Source organism: Staurois parvus, unplaced genomic scaffold (assembly GCF_062004578.1).
Source record: "Staurois parvus isolate SC_StPar_1 unplaced genomic scaffold, SC_StPar_1.0 ptg000012l, whole genome shotgun sequence".
Taxonomy (NCBI): domain Eukaryota; kingdom Metazoa; phylum Chordata; class Amphibia; order Anura; family Ranidae; genus Staurois; species Staurois parvus.
Window position 1 is genome coordinate 8,282,038 of NW_028317808.1, and position 25,028 is coordinate 8,307,065.

Below are 25,028 nucleotides of genomic sequence, written 5' to 3' on the forward strand. Positions count from 1 at the left end.
TTTTCAAAGATGCCTGTAGAGCATTGCACCCGCAATCGCCCCATTTATGTTGCAATTGCTGCAACTAGGGTTGCCACCTTGCTAGTTATTTATTAGTCTGGTCAGCAAAAATAAGATTTATTGCCAATGTTATTAATAGGGATGAGGGATGAGACCATGAGGCCAGTCTTTTTTCCCAGAAAAAGTGGCAGCGCTAACTGCAACACCTAAAATGGTTGTAAAGGCTGAAGGTTTTTTACCTTCATAAATTCTATGCATGAAGCTAAAAGAAACCTGTGTGCAGCAGCGCCACCAATACTTACCTGAGCCCCATTGTGATCCAGCGATGTGCACGAGAGCCTTGACTCTCTGGGGACTCTCCCTCCTCATTGGCTGAGACAGCAGTGGTCCCTGCTGCTGTCAATCACAGCCATTAAGCCAATGAGGAGAGGGAGGGGGGTGGGGTCGGGCTGCGGCTCTGTGTGTGAATGGACAAGCAGAGCAGCAGCTCAGGATTGAGCCTGGATGGGTGCCCAAAGCTGCTTGCTCTGTCTGCACTTACCAAGAGGGAGCGGCCAGGAGTGTCAGGGGAGGACAAGAGAAGAGAAGGATCAGGGCTGCTCTGTGCAAAACCATTACACAGAGCAGGTAAGTATGACATTTCTATTTTTAAAAAATGCCTTTAATATTACTTTAACTTTTTACAGCAACTATTTACCACATGAAAACATGAAAATCGGTTTACGGTGAAACACTACAATTTTTATGGGGCCATAAGGCCCCTTTCACTTGATCGGTTTGGTGGGGTCTGCTTGTCTGTTTGCAGGCAGACCCTCCATTCTCCTCTATAGAGCAGAGGATGTAAATGGAATTGTGTCAATTTAAACCATCCTACCTCCAATCCGATACGCTAAAAAGAAGCAGAAGGGGATCCATTCCCCTCCATATAAGTGGATTGGAGGGCAGTCGGTGGACAAGTACAGCAGGTCAGTTTACATCCAACCGCCCATACAGCAGAGTGGGCTGTGTCCATTCTGCGTACGCGGAGTGAGCACGGACCTGTCATCAGCCCACTCCACTCTGCTCAGTGAAGGATCAGCGGATAGATTACCCTCTGATCAAGTGGATTCCGCCTCGTGTGAAAGGGGCCTTAAGGTGGTAGATATAGGTTTTCTTTCCTACAATCATTTATTTTCCTTACAGAATAGTCAGTATTGTCTGGATATCTTTATTCTAATATTCTATCAAGCTAGTCATCTTGTTGAAGTGTATATTCATGCAGGGGCATATTTACCATAAGGCAAACAAGGCATTTGCCTAGGGCGGCATTTTTCAAGAGGGCAGCACCGGCCCCCTGGAAGAAGGGATGGAAGAAGGGACACATGCGGCTTGGGGACCAGTTGGCATGTGAGAGAGGCTGCGGGCTGCTTGACTCTCGTTCCTAGGGATGTCCAGAGCTGTGAAGGTGAGTGTCTCTTTCGCTGGGAGGGGAGTGGCCAGTGTATGGGAACGATGGTAGTGGAAGGCTCTCTCGGGTGGGACGGGGGGGGCAGGGGTGTTGTTGGTCAATGTCAGGCTCTCTCCGGGTGTGGGGGGGGGGGGATTTTGTGTTGCCTAGGGCAGTGCAAAACTTAAATACACCACTGTACTCATGTGAAACTACAGTATGTCACTAAAATAGTGGAACACATTACGCTACATTCACACCTCTGAGATGCATTAACCAGTCTGGTAATGTGCATTATTTTGTGTGTTACCATGCATTGCGTAGGGCAGCCCTTTCATTTGATGGGGCTTCCTACCACACTAAAATGTATTACAATGCACAGTAAGTTATAGCGTACACACTAAAATGTTCAATTGTTAGCAAGGTTCTTTCGGGTGCAATTAAGATCTAATAACACCACAGCAGCATACCGCACAACCTATAACACATGCTTTCATGCTTTGCATGAACACACATGATGATGCACACATTCGTGCTGTACTAAGGTTCCAACAGAGCCGTAGTGTTAGTGTGGGCATACTAAAGAGTCTATTACCATTTTTTTCCAATTTCACACAACGTTCACTCAGGATTCACACATTTTTCCAATTGAATCCAATTTAAAACATGTCAGTTTCAAGTGAAAACTGCATGACTATTGAGTGAAAACATTTATGAATAGACTCATGAGTGTATAGCTGATCAGTTTGTAGTATGGGCAGAATTTACAATATTTTGGAAGTTATCGAAGTAAAATGAAGCATCCAATGAGAATTCAAAAAGAAAACAAATTATTTGAAGGTAACAGTACTGCTAATCTGATGCCATTTTGTTTCCAGCATTGATTACAAGTTTAGCAAATGCAGCCCTTCTGTATATTAAACCGTTTGCCCTCCTGAGGATTTACTCCCCTTCCTGACCAGGCCATTTTTTGCGTTATGTCACTGTGTTACTTACAATTAACTAACAATTGCGTGGTCATGCAACACTGCACCTAAATGAAATTTACGTCCTTTTTTCCACGAATTGAGCTTTCTTTTGGCAGTATTTGAGCGCCTGTGCGGTTTTTATTTTTTGTGCTATAAAAAAAAAAAAGACTGACAATTTGAGAAAAACACAATATTTTTGAATTTTGCTATCAAACATGTCCAGTAATAAAATTTAAAAATCAAATTTCGTCATAAATTTAGCCCAAAATGTATTCTGCTACATGTCTTTTAGTAGTAATGGCAGTGATCAGTGAATTATAGTGGGACTGCGGTGGACATTCTGACACTGGGGGGAACTGACCTGGTGTCACTGACATCCCCAGTGACACCAATACAGTGATCAGTGCTAAAAAAAAAGCATTGACACTGTACTAATAACATTGGGCAGGAAGGGGTTAACATGAGGGGCAATCAAAGGGTTTATTGTGTGCAGGGAGTGTTTTACTAGGGGGCTGTGTCAGTGTGCTTCACTGTAAGCACACTGCTTTGGATGGCTATGCTATGCACAGCCATCCAAAAACAGTGTGCCCGAGCTGACAGGAAGGAGAACTGTTAGTAAACAAAACAGTCCTCCTCCCCATCGGAGATGCTTGGTAATCACCGGGTGTCGGCAGGTAATCACCGGGTGTCGGCAGGTAATCACCGGCCGGGACCTGGTAATTTACAGCCACGGCCGCAAACAGCAGCGTGGGTAGGGCTCATGCGCGCCCCCTACCCGGAAATGCGAAATCACATATATATGTGATTTTGCACACCCTGCTGCCCTGTAGCAGTATATCTGCTATAGAGCGGCAGGGAAAGCAGTTAAAGAGAACCGGAAACTGTGCTCAGTGAAAGGCAGGGAGAGGGCAAAGGACTAGGCACCAGTATTGCCTATGCTCTGTCCAGCTGATCTTTTCCCCAGGACTGACATTCCATGTTGTGGCTTTGTGTTGGGGGGCAGCCATCTTGGTACATACGGGACATTGCTCTCTCAGGTCGGAGCTGCCCCTCGATAACTGGTGGTTTGGTGACTGATAGAAAAATAATAAAACAGAAGTAAGAGATTCTTAGAAACCAAATTACATAGAAGCAGGAAGATTTTTTTCTCTGCAGCTTTCACTCCAGCAAGGAGAACAGTGAACAGCACAGTAGTAGCATCATTAAATCGCACTCCAAATCCTCTGAGACTAGCAGCCAGAGGCACAGTGACTTAGAACTTACACTGCATATGTACAGCTATGAGGCAGAAAGCAGTGCCTGAGCACGGGAAACGCACTGCTATTTTCAGGAGAAACTGAAGATAAAAGATACATTTTTTGTGTTTCAGCTTAGGCACAATTCACATTTCTATGTTACCTTCAAAATAGCAAATCTCCACTTTTTGAATCCAGGTCCACGTTAACGTTTTACCACAGTTAAAGCCTAATAAAGCCATGTTTTTCTTTTTTTGAAAATAATTTGGAAGATTTAACATTTTTTTTCAAGTATTTATTATTGCCTGTGACCCCTTTGGGTGATTTTTTCTTACTTCCTGTTCTTTTAGGACTAGAACAAGAAATAAGGGGAGGAGATGTCACTGAGATATACAGCCATGGCAAAATAATCATTGAAGTTCTTACCCTTCTCCACTCTGTTAAAAATGTTGTTTTGTGTTTACTGTATCACTGCTGGAGAGATTTCATATCACTTCCTGTCCTGTGAAAGTGAATGGAAATCTAGCCAGTAGTAATACAACCAGCAACAGAAAACCCATTAGAGGCATATTCCTTCCCCAATCTATCCCAAACAAAGTAAAATATAATACATAGTATTAGGATAAATGCTCATCAGTTACCTCTACTACCCATTGCATTAGTTTCTCGAGACCCTCGTCATATCTGTTTAGCCACCTTTGGACTGTGAATCCCTCCATTCGCAATTGTTTGAAGATTAATGGGAAATGGACATATTCCCCTGCAAGAAAGATACAGATTGTAGATTTAGATTGCAGGCTGGCATGTGGATATGATATTTATTGCAAAAACAAAGCTGAACTCTGCAATAAGCAGATGTTGTCTAAATATAATATGCATGTGTGTTCTTACTTGAATCTCAGTTTTCTTTGTGTATTTCCTCCAGATCTGTGCATTAATCCGGTGTGAAACTTAACCTCCCACTATTCAATGTAATAAAGACCAGTCATTGTTGCTCTTTCCTCCTGTGGGGGGTGACTGCTCTTGTATCTACCTCTCCTGTAGTTTTCTACAAGCAGTCTGTAGTGGGTGGATCTGCTGGCTGTCTCCCCTAGTTCAGCTATCTGTTCAAGTGACGTGCAGCATAGTTATGTCATTGATACTTTCATAGGGTAATAACTAGGTTTGGAAAGGTTCTAGGTGAACACAAATTGGATTTATATCCTCTATGTCTATTGAGGAATAAATTGTAAAGCAGTAATAAACACAAACGCAAACATTTATTATATTGCAGCTTACCAATTCTTAGATAGTTACATAGTTAGTCTGGCTGAAAAAAGACAAAAGTCCATCTAGTTTAACCATTAAAAAAAAAGTTATAATCCTATACCCACAGTTGATCCAGAGGAAGGCAAAAAAAACCCAGCAAAGCATGATCCAATTTGCTCCTGCAGGGAAAAATTCCTTCCTGATCCCCCGAGGGGCAATCGGATATTCCCTGAATCAACTTTACCTATACATGTTAGTATCCAGTTATATTCTGTGCAGGGGTGGACTGACCATTTGGAAACTCGGGCACTGCCCGAGGGCCCGGGGTCAGTAGGGGGCCCCATGAGATGCCCCTGGTACCTTTTTCATAGGCTTTTTTGAGTTTGGGCAAGGATACAGGGGCCCCATGATCCCCTATTGCCCGGGGGCCCCATGAGTTGTCAGTCTGCCCCTGATTCTGTGTATCTAAGAAACAATCCAGGCCATTTTTAAAGCAATCCACTGAGCTGGCCAGAACCAACTCTTGAGGGAGTCCATTCCACATTTTCACAGCTCTCACTGTGAAGAAACCTTTCCGTGTTTGGAGATTAAATTTCTTTTCCTTCAGACATAAAGTGTGCCCCTTGTCCTCTGTGATGACCTCAGGGTGAATAGCTCTACACCGAGTTCACTATATGAACCACTGATGTATTTATACATGTTGATCATATCCCCCCTTAATCTCCTCTTCTCAAGAGATAATAAATTCAGTTCCTCTAATCTTTCCTCATAGCTGAGCTCCTCCATGCTTCTTATCAGTTTGGTTGCCCTTCTTTGTACTTTCTCCAGTTCCCCAATGTTCTTTTTTGTGAATCGCTGCCCAAAATTGAACTGCATATTCCAGATGAGGCAAAGGCTGCATTAGTTTTCTTTTTCTATTCTTCTCTGGTGATCCGGACAGTAAATCTGGTATTTTTTCCAAAAGAACAAGTTCTCTTCCAGATGTATCAATTTAGAGTGTTGTGACAAACCATGTACCACTGACATGGGTGCTTACAATGATCAACTTTCATTTTTTGTAATACCTTTATCCCAAAAGGAAAGAAACTGTTTGCTACAACTGCTTAAAAAGTGTTGGAATTTGGATTTGTTTAGTGTATGTAAATCTGCTAGTATATCTAACACTTTCCCCCCCGGACTGACAATGCTGGTATGCAAAGGTGCCCCTGTGCTTCTTCATCCAGAGTGGGGGCACTCTAATACAAGAGGTGTGTTACTGGCCAGATCACTAGGGAAAAAAAGCCTACAAAAAAAACGAATGCTGCCACCACCACTAATGACTGGTAAGCTGCAATATATTACATTTTTTTTTATTTAATGAAAGTTTTTGTGCCCAGAGTTTGGCTTTAGGCAATCAATGCCTTCCTGCCCATGTGTAAGTTTAAAAGAGTAAAAAGGCAACGTTCCTAATCCATTCACAAGTATCATAATCTTTTAATAATGGACATTATAAATCTACATATTTATCTACATTATATATAACTACATATATTAAAAACAATCCTTTTGAAATCTTAAAAACCTTCAATTTTTAAAAAAAATAAGGATCCTTATCCTAGACTGTTAGTTTTTTTTTTATTTGGTCTATTGACCATGCATATGTGTAAACATATGCATGGTCAATAGACCAAATAAAAAAAACCTAACACGTTAGGATAAGGATCCTTATTTAAAAAAAAAAACTATGGTTATTTTCACCTGAGTCCAACAAGATTTGAAAATTACAATCAGATGTCTGAACATATATATCTTTATCCATATGTAAAGCTTGTGTATAATGTTGCAGAACCCAGGATTTACAGAGTTATTAACAGGTATGTGAAGCCAAAATTTTTTCTTCTACATTTGGATTGCATTCATAGCTACGACTAAGACTGTTTACTGAAACATGTGTCTCTCACTGTAATTTTACCAGTTGTGCTAATAAAAGCTATGTTTTAGTAAGGACATACAGGTATGTCGGGTGCGCTCCTTCCTATCTTGGATAGGTGACTAAAACTATCTGGCTAGCCACAGGGGTTAAATCATCACAAATAAGATCGCATGGCACAAACACAGATATTTCCCAACTGATAGGGCTCATGTACACTGCAGCTGATAAACTCACGTTTAGGAGCTGTTCAGCTTTTTTTTCAGCAGCCCCTGAACTCTCCCTAATGTTTTCCTATTTGTCCATGTACACATCTTCGTTTACAGTCATTTACAGGCATTTGAGTTTACAGTTGTTTTTTTGAAGGCAGAAAACGTGCGTTCAGCAGTCAATTTTATCAGCATTTCAAATGCAAAATGCTTGTAAATGCTTGTAAACGCGGTAAATCGCGTTTATAAGCGTTTGCGTTTGAAATTTTTTTTAATTCTTCCAGTTCCCGATGCTGTCCAGAGCCTTTTTCCAGCATGAAAAATGCATGCAAATCATTTTCTAGGTACTCAAATGGACAAAACACTGAACACAGGATGTTCCTACCAAGTTTGTCACACATTGTAATGACCAATTCACACCTCAGACCTCTCCCACCCTTGGAAACAAAAGATATGTTAATGACCATTCACACCTCAAATTCCTCACCCTGCTAGGTGGCCTTAATGACTCACTCCAGCAGACACCTTTCCCACCCTTGGAAACAAAAGAAATGTTAATGAGCAACTCACACCTAAGCTAATCTCAGCACATACTGCTCTCTCTGCTTCTACTCTCTGTATTTCTCTGAAACAGTCTGAAATAGTTAATAATTTACCACTTTTCCGTGCATTCTGGGCATTTGGGAGGTCCTCCTGTGCTTATCTTTAAAAAACGCGCATAAACGCAAACACGCATAAACACGCATAAACGCATTATGCAAACACGGCTAAACAGACGTTTTTTTAACCTACTTTTTCCAGCAGTCAGTTTCCATCGTTCAGAAGTGTCCCGTGTGCATGGGGCCTAAATCCAGAAAACGTCTCATAGGTCAAGATCAGGGACACAGCAGCCTCTAGAGACTTAGAAGTGTCACCTAAAAATAAACAAGGTTTCAACAAGCTATCTTGTCCTTGCCAGTGTACCTACGAAAACCAACAACATCTGGAGATTCCCGAATGGCAGCAGCAAGTGGCTCTAAAGGAAAAGGAAAAAGTGGGGCAAGCGTACGTCCCTGCCATGTACCATGAAAGTGAGTAAAAGGATCAGACAGGATATCATTTACCTCAATACAGGTAATAGAAGCTGAATAGACAATTTTTATCCATTGAATGAATTGTGGACCAAAACCGAATTTATGGAGAACTTGCTGGATAACTGTTTTACGTTTGATTTTCATGCACTTGGAATTACCTGCACATAGCTGAAGCAGCCTTCAAAATCTTTCTGCCATGGATGCACACCCCCTGAACATTCCAAGTGGCTTGTAATGTTGCTAATCAATCAGCCAATGACTGGCCTATAGGAACATGGGAGAGCTTTGTTGCAAGTGCATACAATTATTGGACTTGGTGGAGCTTTGCCTGTCAAAGCCAAGAAATGTCAAGATGGTTTAGGAATATATTATACCTTCAGCAGTTTGCCCTTTTAATAACAATGTCTCTTTAAAGAGATTTTCTGGATATATGAAGTAATTTTTTTTTGTATTTCAATGGTTTTTATTAATTTATAAACATTTCAAGAAAACGTGAGCAACAAGACTCGCCTACGCATGGGCTATCAATTGCACATAAAAAGTAAAGAAAACAGTGCTCTAACACCAACAGAGCAAAAGGTGCACCCACGCAGGGGCTATCAATGGCACATAGATTACAAAAACAGTGATATAACACTGACAGCAGCTCAAAGGCAGCTATCCACCGCCACACAAAAAAACAAACAAAAATAGAAAGGAAAGAGGAGTAGAAAAGGAAGAAGAAAACAAGACCAGGAGCAGGAGTCCAGGAACGCCAATACTGAACAACATCAGAACCCCAGAGTAACCAGGAGGAGCATGGGAAAAGCATATGTCAACGACGGCTCCCATATTTTCAAAAATTTCCAGGGAGTCATTACAGATACTCGACATCTGTTCATTGAGCATCAGAGTGGTCATACGGTCCCTCACCCCTTGAAGAGGGATAGACGGGAATTTGGGATGGTTGTACCTGAATGTATGAATGTGGCAATAGGCCCAAAAATAGTATTTGTGACTGGCAATATCCCAGTCATTTTTTGTATAAAAGGGATGTGTTTGTTCTGTTTAGGTGGGTATGCAATTAAAATAATGCCAAATACCACCAATTACCATTTTTATTGCAGCATGATTGGGCCAATAGCAGGATTGAGACATTGCTAGTTTTAGAGCCAGTTCACACCTGAATGCATTCATTTTAATGAGCTTCCAAATGTGCTGGAATGCTCAAAAAAGTACATCAGGTGTGGCTTTTAAAATCACTGTACATCATACCGCATGGTACTGCGATAACAATGCGGTTTGGTGGCCTACTACACATGTTTCCAAGATGTGTTTGGGGTGCTATTAAGAGTTAATGGAACCCACATGCATCTAACAAGGGCAGTGTACTTGCTGGAAATGCAGAAAACGTGCATTTTCTGCACCGCAATTGGTGTAAATGGGACCATGAGTTAGTGTTTGGACTAGAGTTCCCAAAATCCTCAGGAATTCGGAATTTATTATTCCACCTCATGTGAACATTGTCTTTGTCAAGTCTAGCAGTAGATTTTACAGCAAACTTCTTATTTTTTTTTCTATCCAAAGCTATACATGTAAAAAATACCAAAAGAAAGCTCTATTTGTGATAAACATTCACTTGGATATTGCAAAGTTTAAAAATGAATAAAATTTAAATAGCCAAATACATGGAAATAGCTCTGGTTGCGCATATAGATACTGGAAAGTCAGACATGCATGATATGAATAGCTCCATATGGCTATAGGCATTTTCATGCCCCACAGACAAGCATCACTCTGGTTTATGTTAGGAGTAAAATCAGATAAGATTTCCAATCTCTTAATTCACTAAGAAAGGTCATTTGCGTAGGGAGACTGTCATCTAAGGTTTATGTACACTTCAGAGCAGCAACATACCTCTTGTTCTAAACAGGGGTAACAAATACACTTGGATTATGTTTACCTTTTCGGGGGACTTCATCATTGTATAGAGCAATAGCTCCACAAACAGCAATCCTTCCAAATGGTCTCATTTGTTGTAAAGCCACATCGGCGAAATATCCACCAACCTACATGGACACAACCAATGAATAGCGATTCATGTGTGAAAACCAATACATTTACAGAACAACCATTAAAAAGAAGATATACTGTATGTCCTTTCAAAATGTATTGCAACATACCAATAATTAAATGTGTTGGCTGCATGTGTTTCCTTTTTAGGCTTTTTTCCCTTTATTTTCACCACGTTATGTGGACAGTTACACACTTTATGTTGTCTCTATACTACTGAAGGAGCAACCTGTAGACAGCAGCATTGTCAGTCTGAGAAGAGGGTAGTAAAATTAAAACTGAACTCCAGATAACTTTTTTTTGTATCATCTGTGTTTATTGTTTTCCAACAATTATATTATCAGCTAACATTTTTCAAGCAGTTACGGCAACATTTTTTTGGATACTTGGTACTTTTTGGATAAGTTTTTACATAAATGAATAAAAGCTAACCATTGTAATCATCTCTGCCCATGTTAAATGGTTTGTCTCAATTCTCTAACTGGCACTTTTGCTGGACATCTTGGTCTGCTTAAAGAGGTTGAGATATAACAGACATACTGGCTGGATTACCAAGTGAAAATAAAGGAGAAAAAGCCTTAATACGTCTAAGAATTGGTAAACTGCAATATGTTATATTTGCGGGGCTTTAAAGTGTTACTAAACCCATAACAGTAAAATCAGTCTGTATATGCAGTAAAGCATGCTTGCTATTCTCACTGTGTAACCTGTGTAAAAAGGATACTTGATCCTGTCCTCTGTGATCCTCCCCTTCTTCTACTGTCCCCAATCTGTCTGCTGATGGCACAGTGCTCTTGGAGTCACTCTGCACATGCTCAGTTTAGTGTATATTGCTAGTGAGTTTTTTTTCTTTGGAAGTGTGCATGTGATCAGCACAGGGCCAATCAGCATTGCACAGCACACAAAGGGCCAAGGGTTATGTGGTCTCATAGGACAGTCAGAGGAAAATGAAAACTCCTCCTACAGGCTTTAACTAGTGCTCAGCTGGACACTAATAGAAGTCACAAGACTGCTATATACTGCTGATGAGAAAAGGTATTTAGCAGTTTATTTTTTACTAAAATAATTGCATTTCTATGTTGTGTGTACTGTGGGAGACCAGATATAGTGAAAGCAGGATCCTGGGTTTAGTAACACTTTAATACCGTTTTAAGGAAGCACGGTACCTGAGCTGCTATAGAATGTATAAGGAAATAGGAGAAAAGAGACACACTTTAAAATTGCTTGAAATGCGGTCCTAGAAGAATTGAGGCTGCTATAGCTGCAAAGAGGTGGTGGAACTCCATATTAATGCCCATGGTTTGGAAAAGATATATCCAACAAGTTGATACAGACATGGTGTCAGGAGGTGTCCAAAATTTTTGGCCTTTTGGCACATCATCCTATGTTACCACATCCATTTCTATATGCCTCCAGGAATGTAATGAAAATATGTGCTGCTAGACTGATTCGATAAATTCTGTATTTTCTAAGTCACTGATCAGAAGCTCTGGCCTTTCTGTAACTTTCTAATCTGCACACTTGTTTCTGGTTGGTGTCTCAAAGTACTGAAAGAGGAATACAGGCCACTGCCTCATTCACACCACACTGTCAAACCTGATTGTAATTGCATTTAGGGGACATTTGTAAACACATAAAAATACATGGCATGAGTTTTCAATGGTGACATTCAGATTGAGAATTTACTGTGTTTAGAAGCAATCAGTTTAGCTATGTTTAGAGAGGATAGAATTATGTATATCCAGTGGCAGAACTTACCTAAGCCCTGATTCATATACACTGCTCATAAAAATTAAAGGAACACTTATTAATCAGAGTATAGCATCAAGCCAATTAAACTCCTGGGTTATTGATCTGGTCAGTTAAGTAGCAGAGGGGTTTGTTAATCAGTTTCAGATGCTTTGGTGTTAATGAAAAGTGCACTAGATGGGCAACAATGAGACAATCCCCAAAACAGGAATGGTTTTATAAGTGGAGGCCACTGACATTTATTTTCCTTACTCATCTTTTCACTAGTTTTGCATTTGGCTAGAGTCAGTGTCACTACTGGTAGCTTGAGGTGATACCTGGACCCTATAAAGGATGCACAGGCAGTCCAACTCCTTCAAGATGGCACATCTATACATGCCATTGCCAGAAAGTTTGCTGTGTCTTCCAACACAGTCTCAAGAGCATGGAGGAGATTCCAGGAGACAGGCAGTTACTCTAGGAGAGCTGGACAGGACCGTAGAAGGTTCTTAGGCCAACCAACAGGACCAGTATCTGCTCCTTTGTGCAAGGAGGAACAGGATGAGCACTGCCAGAGTCCTACAAAATTAATAAATGAACATACCCTAAAACTAATAAATAAATACATAAATATATAGATACATGCATGCAAGGATGAACCCCTTTCAATCCCCAGTGGGGGGAAACGTGACCATGTATATGATGGTTACTAAACACATGCAAAGGGACAACACACTGCAGCAGGTGATAAAAAGTGAATAAATGCAGTCCACTCCAAACAAAAATGGTGATTCTTCAGAACGTGAGAGTGCCAATAGTGCCACAATCCTACAATGGTCTGAGTGCCTCCTCACCTCCCCGCATCGACCACAAGGGCCAATACGCCTTGATAATATATAGGGTGTAACCCTCAGATGTCAGCCGGTCACAGATCCACAGTAGATTCCACCTCATGTACTGTATTCCAAAAACCACCTCCAGCCGCTGATAATGGTGGTAATAAGCCACCAGGCGATGCTGCAGCTGCCAGTGAGGTCCCAGCTACTCTAGCTGGGACCTCAGAGTAGCTGGGACCTCACTGGCAGCTGCAGCATCGCCTGGTGGCTTATTACCACCATTATCAGCGGCTGGAGGTGGTTTTTGGAATACAGTACATGAGGTGGAATCTACTGTGGATCTGTGACCGGCTGACATCTGAGGGTTACACCCTATATATTATCAAGGCGTATTGGCCCTTGTGGTCGATGCGGGGAGGTGAGGAGGCACTCAGACCATTGTAGGATTGTGGCACTATTGGCACTCTCACGTTCTGAAGAATCACCATTTTTGTTTGGAGTGGACTGCATTTATTCACTTTTTATCACCTGCTGCAGTGTGTTGTCCCTTTGCATGTGTTTAGTAACCATCATATACATGGTCACGTTTCCCCCCACTGGGGATTGAAAGGGGTTCATCCTTGCATGCATGTATCTATATATTTATGTATTTATTTATTAGTTTTAGGGTATGTTCATTTATATAATGATATTTGTTTAGCGCTGCACCAATTTTTTATTAATTTTCTCATACACTTTTGGTCAAAGAGGGTGCTGGCCGCTTAGTTAGTCTTCATTCATCTGAAGCGCAGGAGGTTTTATCACATAGTCCTACAAAATTACCTCCAGCAGACCACTGGTGTGAATGTCTCTGACCAAACAATCAGTAACAGACTTAATGAGGGTGGCCTGAGGGCCCAACGTCCTCTAGTGGACCCTGTGCTCACTGCCCAACACCACAGAGCTCGATTGGCATTTGCCATTGAACACCAGTCTACCACTGGCACCCTGTGCTTTTCACAGATGAGAGCAGGTTCACCCTGAGCACATGTGACAGACATGAAAGGGTCTGGAGAAGCTGTGGAGAAAGTTCTGCTGCCTGTAACATCGTTCAGCATGACCTTTTGGTAGTGGGTCAGTGATGGTCTGGGGAGGCATATCCATGGGGGGACACACTGACCTCTACAGCCTAGATAATGGCACCCCGACTGCCAATAGGTATCAGGTTGAAATCCTTGGACCCATTGTCAGAGCCTTTGCTGGTGCATGACAATTCCCGGCCTCATGTGGTGAGAATATGCAGGCAGTTCCTGGAGGATGAAGGAATTGATACCATTGACTGATCCCCATGCTCGCCTGACCTAAATCCAATAGAACACCTCTGGGATATCATGTTTTGATCCATCCAACACCGCCAGGTTGCACCTCAGACTGTCCAGGAACTCAGTGATGCCCTGGTCCAGATCTGGGAGGAAATACTCCAGAACACCATCCGTCATCTCATTAGGAGCATGCCCCGACATTGTCAGGCATGCATACAAGCACGTGGGGACCATACAAACTACTGAGTACAATTCTGAGTTGCTGCACTGAAATTTCAGCAAAGTGGGCTAGCCTGCTGCATCATTTTGTCACTTTGATTTTCAGGGTGTCTTTGATGGAAATGAAAATTATCAACCTACAGAGGACTGAATTCAAACGATGGGGCATCCTTATGTTCCTAAGACATTACCCAGTCCATATCAGTATAGATATCCAGCATGATATTTTTCCCCATTGAGATCTGATGGGTTTTCAAATTATTCCTTTAATTTTTTTTTAGCAGTGTATGTGAATGCATTGTTTTGAATGCATTTTAACTGGCACGATTCCGAGGACATTCAAACCAAAATGTTTCAATGGAGACTTTATAGATGTAACGCCCTCCTAGGTAGGTGGTAGGATTAGATAAATAATATTAGTAATGTTTTTGATAGGTAAATTCAGTTGTCACTCTGTAGTCATAGTGCCTGTAATTATTGCTAGGTAAAAGTATAGTCAGCTCACTGTACTGAGTGAGCTGTGATCATTTCGTAAGGTCTGCTCTTTGTGCTCAGGTGCTGTTAGTCTGCCTAGCTTTCTCTGTATCCAGGAGACTGCAGATGTTTTTGGGTGATACATCCTCAGCCCTTCCCAGAGTGAGGGGCTCCAACACATGCTAGGTAACGTTATTTATTCAATGGTGACACAGAGCTCTGGGTCTTTCCTGGCTAGGATTGCCCTGGCCTGGGAGAAGGCATGTTACACTCCCAGGCAGCTGCTGCTGTAGGCCTCAAGTGGACTACCTGAGCACCTGAATTGCTGAGACCTGGGTTTTGCTATGCTGACTAAGGGGCTATCTCCTGAATATCTGGCCTGGTATCACGGAGGAAGGCATCCAGTTGCTCTTGGGCCTTGTGAGTACAGATATCCCTAAGGATCTTAGACTGTGTGCTGTTTAAACCTCTCTGGTGAAACAAAGTCAGCTGTGGGTTTAGCAAAGGGGACGCCCAGGGCAGCCATCAGAAATTTTGGGGCCCCTTACGCAGCCACCTCCAACATTCCCCAGGGCTCGCCCACTGGTAATCCCACCAAATCTGCCCACTAGCCATCCCATTTCCTCCTCCATTTCTATCCCAGTCCCATCTCCCCCATCTCATGTCCTCCTCTTCCAGTTCCATCTCCCCCATTTCACGTCCTCCTCTTCTAGTCTTACATTCCCCATCCCATGCTCTCCTCCTCTTCTATCCCATGTCTTCTTCCTCCTCCAGTCCCATCTCCTCCATCCTATGTCCTCTTCTTTCTCCAGTCCCATCTCCTCCTTCTCCAATTGCATCTCCTCCATCCCATCTCATTTTCCGGTCCCATCTTCTCCATCCCATGTTCTCTTCCTCCTGCAGTCCCATCTCCTCAATCCCATGTCCTCTTCCTCAGGTCCCATCTCCTCCATCCCATGTCCTTCTCCTCTAGTCCTATTTCCTCCATCCCATGTCCTCCTCCAGTCCCATCTCCTCTGTCTTATGTCTTCCTCCAGTCCCATCTCCTCCATCCCATCTCCTGCTCCAATCCCATCTCCTCCGCTTCCTCCAGTCCCCTCTCCTCCCCCCACAGAAGGGAGATAGTGTGACAGGTGGGGGAAGTGAAACAGGAGGGGGGCAGGGGGATTAGAGGGGCAGAGAGTGACAGGAGGTGGACAGTGTGACAGGCACACACCTGGGATCCACCCACCACTCCACCCTCTTCTGCATCCTGGCAGTCCGCTCTGACAGCAGCAGGTTAACGTCAAAGATGGCCCTGGTGATGCCTGGCCCCCCTACATGTGTAGGGGCTGTCCCCCCTGATGGCAGCCCTGGGAATCCTGGCTGGTGTTCCAAAGAGCTTTGTCCATCTGCCTGGGCTCTTTGCTCTAAAGAAGTTACTGCTGTTTGATTCAAGCACAGACTCAAATATAGCTTGTTCTGAAAATTAGATAAAGTCCTCAGTGAACATAGTTTGTTTATTTGGAGTATCCCACTCATCTCCCTAATCGATATCCCTATTCTTCAAAAATAAAAACAACATCCCTAGACTGATTATTGGAGAAACGAGTGAATGTGCCTGGCTGCAGAACAAGGAATTTGGGGAGGACCTAGACAGTATCCCTGTAGCTCCTATGGGAGTAGCATTACATATATATGTGGTGGAGCCGCAGAGCATTTTTATAAAAGGGTCCTGTGTGAGTTTGCAGGAGTGTGATCCAATTTTGTATTATACAGTGTTCAACGGGATTCACATGTATCCTGTGCGATTTTTTGCTTTTAGTTCTGTGTTGGAGAACCGCGTGAGAAAGGTGTTTAAGTAGAACTGCATGTAATTTGGAATGCAACTGCCCTCTGAAATGCACTAAAAATTGTGTGATTTAGCACTGCATATGTGTGAACCTAGCCTTAACATGTCCAATTATTTAAAAGAAGGAACACCAGAACATGGTATGGAAAGCATGAAAGTTGTTTATACTTCCCAAATGATTGCTCCTGCATTTTCAAAGGCTAAGCATAGGAATGCCAGAGTGATTTAAGCCTAATATTTTCAGAAATGGGTTAGCAATAGCTGTCTCTGTATGTTTGTCTAGAAGTTTTGTTTTCCTCAAGTGAACGGTAATGCTAATGTTCTACATTTTTTACAAGGCATAATTTCAGGGTCTCTAGAGTGTGATTTAAAGTGCTCTTTAAGAGTGAAGTTTATAAACCTTGAACTCATGCCTTCTTACTGTAACTGCTGTTGCCATTGAGGAATATAGTACCTTCTATCTTGAGGATTTCAGGGATTTCAAACAGAACAGAAAGTAGTGACACAACACATTTTTAATAATGTGCTTTTAGACCCATTATCCTTTCTTGCCTGTTCATGCTACACATAGATCCCCATGGAAAAGCTGTGCTCCTACCTCAATTTCTCATTATGGAACATCTGTCTTGTATTGACATAAGTAGAGCCCGACCCTAAGACTGTAACATAGTCTAATGAAGTACTGACATTTAAGTAATTGGGAATAGTAATGATTATTTTCAGTTGTCCTGTCTTACAGATCCAACTTACATTCTCAAAGTAACAATCATATCCCTCTGGAGATGCCTTCTTCAGTGCCTCCTCCAAAGAACCAGCTGTCTTGTAGTTGAAAGCTTCATCAAATCCAATTTCTTTCAAAAATTTAATTTTGTCATCTGAGCCAGCAGATCCAACAACTTTACACCCCTAAGACACACCAATAAAAGCACTTAGTGTTGATATTAACAATTTGATTCAAAAAGCAAAACAACAGAAAACACTGCAACAGATAAGGTTTTTCCTTTTTTTTTAAAGTCATCTTAGGGGAATTGTTCTAGATACCTATAGAAACCTAATTATCCCTTTTAATTTTCCATGCATAGAACAGAACAATCCTCTTACACCCTCTAGTGTAAGATAGTTTTCTCGTGTTCATAGTTACAGGCTTGCTAGATGCCTGGGTATGAGTCAGCCTGGGAGTGAGTCAGTGAAGTTACTTCAGGTTAAGGCTGAATGGCTCTGCAGGTCAGTTCTCTGATACCTCCCCCTGCTCTAGAAACTTGGAGACGTTTATAGAAGCAGTGGGTGGGGGTGAGGAGGGGCTGATCTGCTTAGGGCAATCTGGCCAATCCCCAGGCAAGAGGCCTGGCATGGTGGCTAGGTTAGCCCTTAAATATGAGACAGCCTGGTCAGCAAGAAGTTAGGTGTTAGAGGAAGTGCTGTTGGTGTGGAGCCTGGGAGGGGGGCCCCATAGAAGAGGGGTCTGCCTACAGGCTGAAGATGGACAAAGCAACCTCTACTGTCCCACAGTCTACTGGGGGAAAACAGCCTGTCAGCAGGGAAGGAGCCAACCCAGCGTAAGGCCTGAAAGCAGCTTCAACCTTTAAAGCTACAGGAACAAGACAGTGCGAGTACATCTACACCCCCTTGGCCAAAGAATGGAGAGGGCGGTCAGGTGCAATGCCCATCTATTTTTCCCTGGGACTACATTCTTTGTGTGTCTCGGAATCCCTTGCCCTGGGATACTCTTGAGGCAGCCAGGTGGATGAGGAGATTTTCTACTGGGGCCAGGGGTGGTTCACTTAAGGGGTCCAAGTGCTCCTTGAAAGACTGTGTGCTAATCTGTCAGAAGGGATTGTGCCACTCCTAAAGAGTACAAAGCTAAGATCCATTTGTTCTTTTGTTGTTTTTGCTGGATTGTTGACATTTTAATCTAAGAAGTTGTCCTCCAAGTTTATTTATTATAGGTACTTGTATAACGCCATCAATTTACGCAGCGCTTTACATATATATATATATATTGTACATTCATATCAGTCCCTAACCCTCAAGGGGCGTAAAGTCTAAGGTTCCTTACTTACAGTGGTATGGGAAAGTGTGCATTACTCAGTGCAGGGTAATGTGTGTTAAGCACCGTGGTGAGAAGTGGTGCCATTCAATCTTAATGGCACCCTAACACACCTTCCTAAGGCAACTGCAATCTAGTTTTTGTTATTTTTGTTAGTTATTTTATGTTTGGCCAATTATTTTAATGATTTGATAGAGCATTATTAAAATGTTTGTGATGTGCAGTAATTTATTGGAGCCTTTGAACAGTTTTAATATGGATGCAAAAACTTTTCATATTAAATTTTTATATCTTCTTTGATAAAAGTTTTTTCAGTCGGTAGAGTCTAAACCAGACCTTTTTATTGTAGTTTGTTTAACTGCACTGAAGTGCAATGTAGGTTACCATACTACTGTGTGTTGTGGTTTTGCTGCCAAAAAATGGTACGTCCGCTTTTTAGTGTGCTCTGGTATGTTGCCAATGCATTCAACTTAAAGGGATTTTTTAATGCAACACACAATAACATGCAACTTAATGCATGTGTGTTGATGCAACACATCTGACAGTGACAGTATAAATGGGCTTCAGGGTTCTACTAAGGCACAATTTACATATTTAGATGCTCTCTATAATATAGCATATCTTTACAATTCTAGTTCAGGTCCACTGATGCTGTGCTAAAAGGCAAAAAATTTTCTTTTCTGAAGTTAAATATGTGTTTTGCCATACATGACAGTAAAAGCTACAGTATATGAGCCGATTGAGTAGCCGGTTGTATAATATGACAGTTGTGATGTATACAGTAGTAAAAGGCTATTATTACTAAAATTACTCACAATGATTTTTCCTATTTGGCCAGCTATGGATCCCACAGCCCCAGCTGCTCCATTGATAAGAAGTATTTCACCTTTTTTTGCAAGGAGGATCTCGCGTAAACCAAAGTATGCCGTTAAACTGTTTGGAGTATAAGAATGATACAGTATATATAAGTAGCGTAATATTCAGAGGTCAGCTGTAATAATCTAAAGTCGAACAGGACTCTGTTGTAATATAAGTTATGAGCAGCACTAGAACTATTTTATAAAGAATGTTCCCTTTCGTTTTGCTAGGTGCAGCAAATAGATGTGTAGAAGATGTTTACGTGCTACATTCTGTGACAGATAATGTATTTATAAATGGAATCTTTAATGATAGAATATTGAGAATCTGCTATAAAAAACATGAGTTTTTAATAGTAAATGGCTATCATACTCATCTTTGCTTTACTATCAATTGTGTCAATGACTTGGAACAGGCCTACAGCCATTGAAGCATGAAAACCTACCCTGCATGCAAACCAGGCTTGTACCCTGAAAGTTGCACCTTAAAAGACTAATTAGAAGTGGTAGTCCCTACTTTCATTTCTTTTTCTTTTCTTTTCTCCCAGAATCCCTTTAATATTAAAGCCCAACTCCAGTCCAAATGTTTTATTTTTTCTGTATTTTGGACAGAGTGGTAAAGGTTTAAATGATAAGTTAAAAACATAATGAATGCACATATTTTTGCAGATGGCTGTGCTTGAAAAGTGACAGTGGGGAATCCGTGCCCGCTGTTATGGGAAGGGGGGGAGGTCAAGTGAAGTGGGGAAGGAACCACTAGAGCATATATATGGGAGTGCTCCAAAAAGGTGCACTTAGCCTTTGAAATCTATAGTGGCTTTTAAAAGAAATGAGTGTACTGACGTGATAGAGAGTACTGACGTGATACTTTTTTTATTTGCACTATCATACAATTTTGAGGACAAGCTTTTGAGGTATGTCTCCTTCTTCAAGGTCCAGGCAGTACTACTACACAAAGTTTTAGCAGAAAGTTTAAAGAGATGTTGAAAGGGGGAGAGAAAAGAAAAACAGAAAGAAACACACACAAACAAGACTAGGATTAGACTAGAGATAAAACACAGCAAAAGCAAAGACTGGTGGGGGGGCGAACAACACTCACAGAGGGGGTCGTAAAACTGTTGGATAATGAGTGAGGAATCCCATGTTATCTCTTGTGTCAAATAGAATTATCATTCTTAGTTCAAAAGTTTTCCTTTCCTGAATAGATTTGAAATTTCCTTTAAGAACTAAAATATTGAGGTCTCCCATTGTGTGGCCTGGTTCTGCGAAATGGTGTCCCACAGGTGTGCAAAAGTCATCTTCTTTATGTTCCTTGATGGTATGTCTGTGCAAATTCATCCTTGTTTGCAACTTCTGTCCTGTTTCTCCAACATACGATCCTTTGCTACATTTTCTGCACTGGATAAGGTACACAACATTGCCAGAAGTGCAGCTGTATGATCCAGAAATATTGAAGATCCCTTTTGAGTGTCTGACACTTTTTGATGGATTGATTTGGTTGCACAGTTTTAGCAGAATGTTAGAAGGGATGTTGAAAGGGGGAGAGAACCCGAAGAGAAAATCTACTTCAGTACAAAGAGAAAAAAACAAACAACCGTGTACCTCTAGTGACCACATACAACCCAGCACTAGAAGGAATAGGAAAAATAATCAAAGATTTACAACCCATCATAACAGAGGATGGAACTCTGAAAGAAATATTCCAGCAACCACCAATACTGGCTTTCAGACAACCCCCCAACCTCAGAAATAAACTAATCAGTAGGAGACTTCCTTCTGATCAAGATGTCACAAATAATGGAAGCAAACCCTGCAATAAAAAACGCAAACTGTGCAACCAAATCAATCCATCAAAAAGTATCAAACACTCAAAACTTCAATATTTCCGGATAGTAATGTTGTGTACCTTATCCAGTGCAGAAAATGTAGCAAAGGATCTTGTGTTGGCGAAACAGGACAGAAGTTGCAAACAAGGATGAATTTGCACAGACATACCATCAAGGAACATAAAGAAGATGACTTTTGCACACCTGTGGGACACCATTTCACAAAACCAAACCACACTATGGAAGACCTCAATATTTTAGTTCTTAAAGGAAATTGCAAATCTATTCAGGAAAGGAAAACCTTTGAACTAAGAATGATAATTCTATTTGACACAAGAGATAACGGCCTGAATTTGGACATGGGATTCCTCAATCATTATCAAACAGTTTTACGACCCCCTCTGTGAGTGTTGTTTCCCCACCCACCAGTCTTTGCTTTTGCTGTGTCTTATCTCTAGTCTAATCCTAGTCTTATAACCATTGCTGTGTACATTTGTTTGTGTGCGTTTCTGTCTGTTTTTTTTTTCTCTCCCCCTTTCAACATCTCTTCTAACATTCTGCTAAAACTTTATGTAGTAGTACTGCCTGGACCTTGAAGAAGGTGACATACCCCGAAAGCTTGTCCTCAAAATTGTATGATAGTGCAAATAAAAAAAGTATTACGTCAGTACTCAATTGTTTCTGTCGCAAGTGCACTAATACGGCTACAATCACCTCAAGCAAAAGAAATGAATGAAATCAAGAGTTTTCAGTTCCCCAAACTTTTGGCAAAAATCAGGAGAAGTTGACAAAATTTTACATTTGTGGTATAGCGCTTTGTACTTAATTGGCACAGATGAAAATAAAGTGGCTTTTGAAGGTTTTTCACGATATAGTGGGTTACAAAAATCTTTTTTGCCAAAATACAACCTTTTTTTACATAACAGAGAAAATGGTAAAATAAAGCATTTAAAGTGGAAGTACACAAATGTCATCAAATACACAACAAAAGGAAAAACATACAAAAATACTGTATTTAGTAAACCAAACTAGCCTAAACACATCCCATGAAAAAAGAAAAAAGTAGCTATTTTTATTGTTTTTGCCAAAGCAGCTAAATGAGCAAATTTGGGTGTGTCTGTTTTGGGTAAATTTTGCCAATAGTGAAATCAATTTTGTCAAAATCACAATACTTAGTTTTAACTTTTGTGTTCCTGTCCATAGATTTCCATTTATTTTATGTACTGTGTTACATGAACAGTCAGTGAAAAGACATCTGTTCAACTGAGACAAAAATTTCAGTCAAAATTGACAGAGACTCTAACCCTTCACAATTCTAATACATTGTTTATTGTCTGTGTTCGAATGTGATTTCTCCCCATTTCCTGTTCTGTCTTATTCTATCGCACATCCATGAAATACACAGAAAATTTCTTCATGTACACATCAATAAAAAAGGGACAAATGCTCTAATACAGGGGTTTCAAACTGGCGGCCCTCCAGCTGTTGCGAAAGTACAAGTCCCATCCTGCCTCTGCCTTTTGGAGTCATGCTTGTAACTATCAATCTTGCAATGCTTCATGAGATTTGTAGTTTGGTAACAGCTGGAGGGCTGCCAGTTTGACACCCGTGCTCTAATATATTCCCTAACTCTGACAGCTGATTCACACTATACCAATCAGCTGTGGCGCATTAATGCACACAAACGGCCATTATGAATGGGCATCATGAACATCAGGACTTATGAAAAAATGTACATCACCCTCTGTGACGAATGTGGCATCAGACCCCTGATCTTCTCACCAAACTCGTGACCGAAGGACTAGCCAATCTAAAACTGCGATGTCACGTGCGTAACAATGCCACGCCCAGCTGCACCCTGCACAACGATTTTTCAGATAATTGGACCACAATCAATGTACCGGCAGCCTGGGAGCGATTGTTACTGGGTCAGGTTAATTACGCAATTAACTCTTCACACTGCCACCACCTCCTTTTTGTACAGAGAAAGAGGAAACTCAGCAATCTCAGCAATAACACTATGATGGTTGAGGTAATCGTCTGTATAACACTGTCACTACAGAATGGTTATACAGAGGGTAAACAAACGCAGTAGCGCTCTTTTAGAGGCAGGAATTCATAAATTGCATTAACAAGCTATAGAAATAGTTCAACACTTTCAGCAAGTAAGATTTATTACTAAAAGGTCAAAAGGGTGCAATAAAAATATTTACAGAAAAAAGATGTAACCAATATATATATAAATATACAGAGAACAACAGCACAGAAAAGAAGAAACAGAAAGGAGGTTAAAGGTTTAAAGTACTTGCCAATCAGTCTTGGGTTTGCAGATAAAGTTTCAGAGCGAAAGGGTTGTCTCCCAAGTTGGTTCTGATGTTAAACAGGAGAATTCTTCAACTTAGCTCTCTTAGGCCTGACAGCCCATTTTGTAATTCCCCAGCAGGGGTGTCTCTGAAGTCAAGGACCAATGCCCTGTTTAGGGAGGGAAGGTCTGGGCGTAGACCTAAACTAGAGCCAAAATCTCTAATAGTTCATATTTTGGCTCATAACTTTTCCTATGTGCAAGTGACATTCCACCCGTGGGTAGATTACTATGCAGACGCATCTGAGGAACGGGTAGATATGAAATATGAAATACATATTTGAAGGGTTCCAGAGATGTAATTTTCTGCTTTCCTAGGTATTCCAGTCAGGGAGTGTGACCTATCAAACTGTTTGTCTTCTTGTTGCCAATCTGAAGATATACCTGGTTTTTATGTAGGTCTCTCATATTCCAAGATATGAGACATAGGGGAAAAATGGATTTTAAAAAATGTTATCTGGTTCTTACTCCTCTGGAAGGTCTTTGAACTCCTGGGAAGGCTTGGGTTATCCTTTACGATGTACTAGATTGCACAACTCTCTTAGACAACCAGGTACTTCAGCTCAGAGTTGGTTTATAGCTCTGAGCCCCTGCTGTGCCCTGCACGGCCTGTGACACTTCTAACACACAGGCCATATGTCCCTGTGTATGAACAGAGAAGAAGGGGGAGAATGAGGACAGATATGTTTGTACAAGATGCTTGATCCTTTGCCAAGATGGAGATTGGAGCAACATGGTTGAAACGCTTCCATCTCTGGGTGTACACTTGCTACACCCTCATTTGCCATTGCACCACACCATAATGCATGGTATGTGTAGCGTTGTGCACTGCACTCTACTATACAGTGCATTCTGGGTGCCATTTACAATGAAGGGCACCACAATACAGTGTAGACAGATCAGGTGCATTGCAGGAGTGCTTGTTAACATGCATGTTTTTTAACATATTGCCAATATTTTACAGTTGGGTTTTAAATCAGTACATAATTACAAGCAATAGGAAAACGTGGAAGAAAAAGCTGAAAAAGGACTGCTTAGCCCATCAACCAATCAGATGTTCAGTATGCTTCCTAGCCTGCTCTAGAAATTTTCTAGCAGTATTCTGGTTGTCGCTGCCAGTCTAACAGCCTGTTTCTGTAAATCTGTGGTATATTGTTATCTCACCAAGCTGTAATTATGTTGAAGAGAAGATCAGTTAAGCCCTCATGCACACTGGACATTTTGACATTTTGATAACGCTGGTAACGTTAGCTGTGTACAGTCACATTAAAACGTGAGTTTTTCAGCTTTTTTTTATCGTTTTTTTCATTAGCGTTCAGCAACATTTTTTTGGGATTAGCAGCTTATTCCCGCATTTTCCTGCATTTTCAGTTTTTAGCAGGTTTTTTTTAACCGAAAATAATTTTTTTTTTCGCTCCACAAACGCG

General features: G+C 41.3%; 1 protein-coding gene across 1 annotated transcript in view; it reads right to left on the reverse strand.

The window, feature by feature from the left end:
• The window catches only part of LOC149473682 (prostaglandin reductase 1-like), a 65,622-nt gene that overhangs the window by 1,021 nt on the left and 39,573 nt on the right, over positions 1-25,028 (reverse strand). The window contains exons 6-9 of the mRNA XM_089674748.1: positions 19,372-19,489; positions 17,260-17,415; positions 10,011-10,116; positions 4,271-4,389 (exon numbers count right to left, since the gene is read on the reverse strand). Coding sequence (XP_089530874.1) covers positions 4,271-4,389; positions 10,011-10,116; positions 17,260-17,415; positions 19,372-19,489 — 499 coding nt within the window. The remainder of the gene's footprint in view (positions 1-4,270; positions 4,390-10,010; positions 10,117-17,259; positions 17,416-19,371; positions 19,490-25,028) is intronic.